This window comes from Octopus bimaculoides, chromosome 20 (genome assembly GCF_046866305.1).
Source record: "Octopus bimaculoides isolate indiv1 chromosome 20, ASM4686630v1, whole genome shotgun sequence".
Lineage (NCBI taxonomy): Eukaryota > Metazoa > Mollusca > Cephalopoda > Octopoda > Octopodidae > Octopus > Octopus bimaculoides.
Window position 1 is genome coordinate 36,953,958 of NC_142947.1, and position 9,690 is coordinate 36,963,647.

Here is a 9,690-nt window from a genome sequence, read left to right on the forward strand (position 1 = left end):
AGCAAAAATCAACAGAGTAAAATAAAATACTTTGTGCTTTCTTTTTTATCTTTTATCTTTCACTTGTTTCAGTCATTGAATCGTGGCCATGCTGGGGCACTGCCTGGAAGGTTTAAGTTAAACAAATTGATCCCAGTACTGATTATTTTTTTAAAGTTTGGTACTTTTTCTATTGGTCTCCTTTGTCAAACTGTGAAGTTATGGGGTTGTAAAGAAACCAGAACTGGCGAAGCTGTGGTGGAGACAAACACATACACACACACACACACACACACACACAACAGGCTTCCACACAGTTTTTCGCTATCAGATTCACTCATAAGGCATTACTTGGCCTAGGGCTATATTAAAAGACACTTGCCCAAGGTACCAAGCAGTGGGGCTGGACCCAAAACGATGTGGTTGCAAAGCTACCTTCTTAATTACACACTCATGGTTATATTTATTTTACTTTCTGAGTTCAAATAATATCCACCCTGACTTTGCCTTTTCTTCCAAAGTTGAAATCGGTACCAAGCAAAACACTAGCGTCTATAATCTTCAACTAAAATCTTGAAAGCAATGCTCCAGCATGATTGTAGTCTAACCACTAAAACTAGTACAAGATAAAGAATATCTAATTGTATATTTTCTTTATTTCTCCTTCGTAGGGTCTCATCTTATCAGGTCAGAAATGGAAACTGCGACCAGAGGAGAAAGAAAGAGATAACCGTGCTGTTATGTCTGCCGCAGAGTCAGTTGATGTACAGATGGAAGGTTTGAGGTATGTGTCAAATGTTTAGCAGACTTACGACGTCAAGCGCTGTCCTGTAACTCATTATGTTGTTGGCAACATTGATAATCTCATCATCATCATCGTTTAACGTCCGCTTTCTATGCTAGCATGGGTTGGACGATTTGACTGTGGACTGGCAAGCCAGAAGGCTGCACCAGGCTCCAATTGTCAAGCAAGTGACAAGCAAATCTCTGGTATTGAGCAGAATATTTGCTGTATCCCATCTTTTATACCAAGACATGGTAACACTTCCAGTCAGTTAAGATCAGAATCCATGAGAGCCACTGCCTGGTACTAGGCTAACTTAGTCTTTCATCCATTTGGGGTTGATAACTTAAGTACCAGTGAAACACTGGGGTTGACTAGTTTCTTTCCCCAAAATTTTCAGGCTTTGTGCCTATAGTAGAAAGGATTATTATCATTATTATTATTATTATTATTGCTTCTGCAGCTGCTGCTGCTGCTACTACTACTACGACTACTACTGCTACTGCTACTGCTACTACTACTACTACTACTACTACTACTACTACTACTGTGAAACCAAACTTATTAACAATTATGAAGTTGAACCTACCATTAATTTCTGTTAATCTTTGTAGGAGTTTAATAAGCTGTTAATCTTTATAGGAGTTTATGTGTTTAATCTCCCTGGGATTGAGTTTGTCTTTAATCCTCTATGATGTTGACTTCACCATTATTCCCTTTGGGGGATCAGCTTTGTTTCTTAACTCTCTGGAGTATGGTAATAAACTAGGGTTAATTAGTTTGATTGTAATCTCTGCCTTGCTAATGTTGTCATTATACCTTGCAAAAGTAATAAAAAATTTTCGTATGAAATCTTTATAAATCATTTGATAAACAACAATTACTGATCGATTTATTTAAACATTGGCATATTAATTTTCTGTTTTTTATACTATTTATTCAGAGGTTTGCCAGAACAAGAAGGTCTGCCAGAGGTCAAGAAAGTTAGAAGGGTAAGTTTATCTATCTTTGAAGTTCAACAGCCTAGTAAAATAATGAACACTTCTCAATCCCAATTCCTCAAAAAAGGCGCAGTTAGTTTCTGTAGTCGGCAGAGAGAGAGAGAAATGTCCCCAAAGTGTCCTTTACATCTCCCATTTAGTGATGCTTTCTAGAAATGCTTGTCTATCCAGGTAGTTTGGTTCATTGAGTGAGTGTTGTTATAGAGATATTTGAAACTCAGTCTCTTTCTCTCACTCTCCTGCTCTTGCCTTCTGTCCTTCTCTTCTTCTTTCTCTTTTATTAACATTGAGAGTTAAGAGCTTGCTAAGGATGTGACACAAGACTGGAATTTCTGTATTCTCTCAGCTTGCTCTTATTCAAACAGTATCAAGTCCTCGTTAGATAAACATACTCTATGGGACTAGCAACTCAACAAGCACATCGTCTTCTATAAATTCTCCAAACCCTGTTTCAATTGCAAGTCTCACATTATCTGCCGATTTGAAGTAGACTTTCTACTTGTGGAAAACTTGTAAACTCACAGATACAGTCTGGCCAATTATTTTTCTAAGCATCATTCAAAACTGAGAGTTTCATTTCATCCCCTGACTCAGCTATGTTATCCTCAGCATCCATTATGTTGAACTTCTTCCAAACAAGCCTTTAACAGTAGGTTTATCCTCCCTGTCAATTGTTTTCATTGGATGTTGATAACTGGAATTGAAACCGTAATTTATTAGCATTCTGTATAGTCATTTTCTTCATAAATGTTTAACAAACTAAATTTCACTCTTATATTTTAAAAAATATCTTTCAGGCAAAGAGAAAATCCTTGAAGGAAACCAATATTACAAGAAAGTCAAGGAAGCATTCTTTACCTCCTGGTAGGGTAAGTCTGTTTTATTATATTGTATTTATGCTTTTTGCCTCTCTCTCTCTCTCTCTTTCGTGAGTATTACTTGCTGAAAGACATTACAAGCTGTGGGTTATTAAACAATAAATTGCTAAATGATGAAGGTAATTATTCCTCCTCCTTATAATTATTAAATGATCTTGGAAATGTACCTGCCTGGAAAATGATTTGAGCTGAGACATGAAGATATATAGCCATTAAAAAAAAAAACAAAAGGTATGAACTTCACTTAAATATTTATTATTTGGTGTCAAAATTTTCAATGCACATATGGCTGTGTAGTAAGAAGTTTCCACTGCATGACACCTTGGGCAAGTGTCTTCTACTATAGCTCTGGGCCAACAAAAGCCTAGTGGGAGGATTTGGTAGGCAGAAACTGAAAAAGGCGGCGAGCTGGTAGAATCGTTAGCATGCCAGGCAAAATGCTTAGCAGTATTTCGTCTGCTCTTACATTCTGAGTTCAAATTCCGCCGAGATCGACTTTGCCTTTCATCCTTTCGGGGTCGATAAATTAAGTACCAGTTGTGTACTGGGGTTGATATAATCGACTTAATCCGTTTGTCTGTCCTTGTTTGTCCCCTCTGTGTGTAGCCCCTTGTGGGCAATAAAGAAATAAGAAACTGAAAACATCCCATGGTGTGTGTGTGTGTCTCTCCAATACCACCACCATCATCATCATCATCATCATCATTTAGTGTCCATTGTCCATGCTGGCATGGGTTGGAAGGTTTGACCAGGGCTGGCAAGCTGCACCAGGCTCCTGTCTGATTTGACATGGTTTCTACAGCCCTTCCTAGCTCCAACCACTTTACTGGGTGTGCTGGATGCTTTAACATGGTGCTGCACGGGGCACTTTTACATGGCCATGGAGAAATATTACCTTACTTGGAAGCAGATGAGGATTAACAACAACAAGGGCATCTGACCATAGAAATCTGCCTCACTAAATTCTGTTCTACCCATGCAAGCTTGGAAAAGTTGACATTAAGTTGATGATGATGTTGATGAAACTGATACCTGATCACTGACACAAATCCACTGCAAAAATCTCAATTATTAAAAAGTAAGGCTTAATTACCGAACTTGTGACTTTATTTGTGGATGTGATTTTTCATTTCAGAAATCGAGAAACAAGATAGACAAACATGGAGATGTTGAGGATAAGCAGTGTGTGGAGAAATCTGAAGTAGAAGTGCCTCGTCAATGTTTTGGTGCTAACTGTATTCAACATGCCCTTCAAAACTCTAAATACTGTTCTGAAGATTGTGGTATGAAGATGGCTAAAAGGTGGGTTTTTTTGCAGTTTCAGTGATCAATAAATATTAGACATGTACTACACACTTTTATTACCACCATTATAAGCCAGTGTTGAAGCACAATGGCCCAGTGGTTAGGATCGCGGTTTCGATTCCCAGACCGGTCGTTGTGAGTGTTTATTGAGCAAAAACACCTAAAGCTCCACGAGGCTCCGGCAGGGGATGGTGGCGAACCCTGCTGTACTCTTTCACCACAACTTTCTCTCACTCTTACTTCCTGTTTCTGTTGTGCCTGTAATTCAAAGGGTCAGCCTTGTCACACTTTGTCACGCTGAATCTCCCCGATAACTACGTTAAGGGTACACGTGTCTGTGGAGTGCTCAGCCACTTGCACGTTAATTTCATGAGCAGGCTGTTCCATTGATTGGATCAACTGGAACCCTCGACGTCGTAAGCGATGGAGTGCCAACAACAATATAAGCCAGTGAGCTTCAAAATTGTTAGGGTGGTGGACAAAATGCTTAGCAGCTTTTCTTTGGTTCTTTATGTTCTGAATTCAGATCCTGCCATAGTCAACTTTGCCTTTCATCTTTTCGGTTGATTGAAGAAGTACCAGTTAAGCACTGGGGTTAATATAATCAACTGAACCTCCTCCTGCCAAAATTCCAGCTTTGTGCCTGCAGTAGAAAGAATTATTGCCATTGCTGGTGTTGTTAAGGCAGTAAGCCATGCTTTTACTTAGCTTGGTGTGTTTTCTCAAGCACAGCAAACTGCCAGATGTCTCAGTCCTCTATCATCCCCTCTGTGAGTCCCATCGTCTGTAGATCCTTTCTCCTTACTTCATCCCATGCCTTTCTGGATAACCTCACTAGTGTTGGTGCTTGAAAAAAAGTGCCCACTATGCTCTGTAAAGTGGTTGGCATTAGGAAGGAACATTCAGCTGTAGAAACCATTATGAAACTGAGACGTCAGAACAAGTTGTAGATTTGCAACCCATTGGATCTTGTCAGATTGTCTAACCCATGCCAACATGGAAAGTGAATGTGAAATGATAATGAGGACTGAAATATTACATCTCTAAGCAATACGTAAAAAGACAGTGACCTCCCTTCTGGTGTGAAATATATGTGCACTAAGAAAGTTGTCTAAAAGCTACATCAGATATTTTAAAAGAAACCTAATCTTTAATATCTTGGTTTGTATCCAGTACTGGACTGCTTAACTGGCTTCCAGAAATCTGGGAATACTGTGCTATATCATGCAATATACTGTATCCTGTACTGAGTAAACAGACCCTATTTTTGAAGTAGATTAATTTGCATATGGTGTGTTAAAGATAGTTTTGTTCTTTACCTTTTTTAAGTGGATTGATTGAAATTGAACATTATCTCTTTTAGAAGTGTATTAATTTGTACCTAAGTCAAGTGAAATCGTAGTTGTGGCTGATGCTGGTGTCACGTAACTGGTACCTGTGCTGGTGGCATGTAAAAAACAACCAATTATACTCTTGGATTGATTGGCATTAGGAAGGACATCCAGCCATAGAAACCATACCAAATCAGATTGGAAACTGGTGCAGCTCTCCAGCTTAACAGTTTCAGTCAAATTGTCTAACCCATGCCAACATGGAAAGCAGATGTTAAATGATGATGATGATCTGTTAAATAAAATCATGTTCTCAACATTTTTCATTTAATTTTCATCCTATAAACATTATATTGTATACATAATACAGTATGATATATTTAAAAAATTTTAAGTTAATTAATAAATGTCAAATAAATCCTGCTTTAGAAGTGTGTTAATTTGAATCTGTTCAATACAGTTTAGCTCTTTACTTTACATGGTTTATTTTATATTTTAAATATATATTTTGACTGTCTCCAGAAAATCCAGAAATCTGGGATACTTCTGATCCCAAGTTTGCTCGATAATTGGTCTGGTACTGTACTATGTTCCTTCTATTTAAAATTTTTCACCTTCTGTTGATATTCTTCTTTCAGCCGGTTATGTGAACTGTTACCACGTAAAATTCAACAATGGCAGAGCAACCCTTGTGTAGCAGAAGAATATAATAAGAAATCATTAGAACGCATTCGACGCCAACAGCTTGTGTGCCGGCAACATTTGAATGATCTGGATCTAAAATTGAGAGAACTTGAAGAACTTATAGACAAAGCGAAACGTACAACGATTATAAACTATGATCAAGAAGTAAGTAATGATTTACCTGGTGTAAGCTATGGATACATAAGAATTGCAGCAATATCAAAGAAAAGTTAACAGGGAAAATAAACACAGAAAATAGACTACATCAACTGCCAGTGGGATAAGCTAGAGGTAGTAGATAACTTCTGTTATCTAGGTAACCAAGTTAGTAGTGGAGGTGGATGCTCTGAGAGCGTAGCTGTGAGAATAAGATTAGACTGGGCAAAGTTCAGAGAGCTTACTACTTCTGCTGGCAACAAAGGCCTCTCCCTCAGTGAAAGGCAGATTGTATGGTGCCTGTGTGTTAACAGCTATGCTACATGGCAGTGAAACATGGGCTGTGAAAGCTGAGGACATGCGTAGGCTTGAAAGAAATGAAGCCCGTATGCTTCGCTGGATGTGCAATGTCAGTGTGCATGTTCAACAGAGTGTAAGCATCTTGAGAGAAAAGTTGGGCATAAGAGGCATCAGATGTGGTGTGCAAGAGAGATGACTGCGTTGGTGTGGTCATGTAATGTGTATGGGCAAGGACAGCTGTGTAAAGAAGTACTGATCTCTAACTTTGGAGGGAACCTGTGGTAAAGGTAACCAAGTCAAAAACAGATTATGGAACCTAGTGTAGCCCCTGGCCTTGCCAGCTCCTATCAAGCTTTTCAACTCATGTCAGCATGGAAGAATGGATGTTAAATAATAATGATGATGTGTGTCTTCATATTTGTGTTGTCCTCCTTCACCACTTGATGACTGGTGTTGGTTTGCTTCCATCCTTGTAACTTTACCGTTTGGCAAAAAGGACCGATAGAATAAGTACTAGATTTCACACACTTCACCAAAAGGGAAAAAAATTGTAAGTGGTGGGGTTGATTTGTTTAACTAAACTCTTCAGGGCAGTGCTCCAGCATGGCAGCAGTCCAATTACTGAAACAAGTAACAAGTAAATAACAATTGGCTGACCTTGGACTAAACAACAACACCACCAATTTGGGGTGGACAAATCAAAATACTTCTCTCTTGTTTTATTCTGTAAAATACTTTAGTGTAATAGTCTGCAGTATCTTTTTAATTAATGTTAGAATTATATTTTTAACTTGTCAATAATTTCTCTGTAGGATGACGATGAAGGTGAACTGAGTATGTACTGTGTAACATGTGGCAGTGAAATCCAGCAGAAGGGTGCCCTGCGACACATGGAAAAGTGCTTTGCCAAGGTAAAACATATTTTTTTTCAATGCTTTGACATGTTTCTTGTAATTTTTACTGAAAGATTGTAATTGTTTTTTTTATCTCTAAATATATTATTGAACCTTGTTATAGCTTTTTTTGTTAGATGAGGAAATGAAGAATATTGTTTAACTCTTTGACATTTAAACCAGCTATATCTGGCCCAAATATTCTACACGTTTTATGTTAAAACTGGCCAAATTCAGCTGCTCATACCTGCCCTACAATGTCATTCTAAATATAAACGATTACATCATTGGAATATTGAAGCTACGAGATAATGCATGCTTAATTCAAAACAATGAATAAATAAGCATTAAATTTGATAGAGTAATTAGAGTGCTAAAGAGTTAAACTGGTAGTCAAGTAATATGACTTTATCTCTATTTGATTTAAACAAATGATAAGAATGAACTTCAACATGCCACTTGCAGAAAATGTTGAATGCTTGACACAAGTTACTTCATAGTGTATCTATTATAGATGTCCATTTTCCTCTAAAGAAAAATAAAAAGTACAAATTAACTATGAACTATGAAGTAAGGTGTAAATCACTTTTTCTACTTTCAAATCTACTGTATTTCTCATGTATGACTTACAAACAGTTAATGACTCTTTTTTGTTTTTATTTTTTGTTCTAGTTTGAAGCTCAAACTGTATTTGGTTCCTACTACAAGACTCCGGTTGATGGTTGCTCTATGTTTTGTGATGCCTACAACCATCAACAGAAAACCTATTGTAAAAGGTTGAAAGTACTATGTCCTGAACATACGAGGGAGCCAAAAGTAAGGAAGAATTGTGTTTGATTACTAATTTTAAAAAAATGTTATATTTATGGTTGCAGACAGGTTTGTGGGATTAAGAAGTGAGCTTCCCAACCACATGATTTTGGGTCCAGTCCCGTTACATGACACCTTGGGCAAATGTCTTCTGTTATAGCCTCAGGTCAAGCCTTGTGAATGAATGGGAATTGAAAGAAACCCAGTCAAACTGTCCAGCCCATGCCAGCATGGAAAACAGACATTAAATGATGATATATATATATATATATATATATATATGTATGTGTTTGTGTGTGTGTGTATATATATGCATACATATATGTGTATATATATATATATATATATATACACACACACACGCATATATACACATAGATACATATATATATATATAATGTGTGTGTGTGTATATATATATATATATATGTGTGTGTGTGTGTGTATGTTTGTGTCTCCTTATCTTGACATTATGGGCTTGATGTAAATGAATGTCATTCGTTTCCAGTATTCTGCTTAAACATGCCTGGCAATGGGGAAATATTACTCTTCTTGTGAACAGATAAGGGTTCGAATGAGAAAGGGCATCTGGCCATAGAAAATCTGCCTCAACAAAATCCTGTTCCACCCATGCAAGCATGGAGAAATGGAGAAGCTAACGTTAGAATAATCATGATGATGAAGATGAGTATATTTTGTCTTTCGACCGAAGCCACCTCATAACTCGTTTCTGTTACTTTCTTTACAGGTCAGCAATGATGAAGTCTGCGGTTGTCCTCTCCTCTCCAATGTCTTCGAAGAAACTGGAGAATTCTGCCGAATGCCAAAACGCAAATGCAACAAACATTATTGTTGGGAAAAACTACGTCGTGCACAGATAGACATGGAAAGAGTACGTCAAGTAAGTTGAACAGAAGTTATAAAAGCATAGCTTTCTTAGATCCTTGTATCTCCGTATACCTTACTGATAACTATGATGTTTGCACACTCTGAGTCATTCTGTTATGTTTCTGTACACTCTAGTGATTTCTAACATATCTACACACTCTTAGTAAATCTAAAATCTCTTGGTATCTTTTTGTTATTTTAAGGATTAACTCTTTTGATACCAACCACCTGAGACTGCCCACCATCATCATCATCATTTAATATCTGTTTTCCATGCTGGTAGGGGTTAGACAGTTTGACTGGAACTAGTAAACTAGAGAGCTGCACCAAACTCCAGTCAGTTTTGGCCTGGTTTCTATTGCTGGATGCCCTTCCCAATGCCAACCACTCCACAGTGTATACTGATGTGCTTCTTATGTGTCACCAGCATGGGTGACTTTTATGTGTGAATGGCACGGGTGCCATTCACACATCACCAGCACTGGCAACTATCATGATTTCACTTAGCTTTATGTGTCTTCTCAAGCACAGCAATTTGCTAGAAGTATATACACATATAAACACACTAATGGGTGGTTGGTGTTAGGAAGGGCATCCATCTATAAAAACTGCCAAAACAAACACAGAAATTTGGTGTAGGCTCCTGCCTGGCCAGCTCCTGTCAAACAGTCCAACCCATGC

General features: G+C 37.8%; 1 protein-coding gene across 2 annotated transcripts in view; it reads left to right on the top strand.

Annotated features, from left to right (window-relative positions):
* LOC106883580 (CXXC-type zinc finger protein 1) overlaps window positions 1–9,690 on the top strand; it is a 34,213-nt gene that overhangs the window by 22,391 nt on the left and 2,132 nt on the right. For both annotated transcript variants that reach the window (XM_014934639.3, XM_014934640.3), the window contains exons 7-14: window positions 651–763; window positions 1,707–1,755; window positions 2,562–2,633; window positions 3,778–3,944; window positions 5,917–6,127; window positions 7,231–7,329; window positions 7,984–8,127; window positions 8,870–9,022. In XM_014934639.3, coding sequence (XP_014790125.1) covers window positions 651–763; window positions 1,707–1,755; window positions 2,562–2,633; window positions 3,778–3,944; window positions 5,917–6,127; window positions 7,231–7,329; window positions 7,984–8,127; window positions 8,870–9,022 — 1,008 coding nt within the window. The remainder of the gene's footprint in view (window positions 1–650; window positions 764–1,706; window positions 1,756–2,561; window positions 2,634–3,777; window positions 3,945–5,916; window positions 6,128–7,230; window positions 7,330–7,983; window positions 8,128–8,869; window positions 9,023–9,690) is intronic.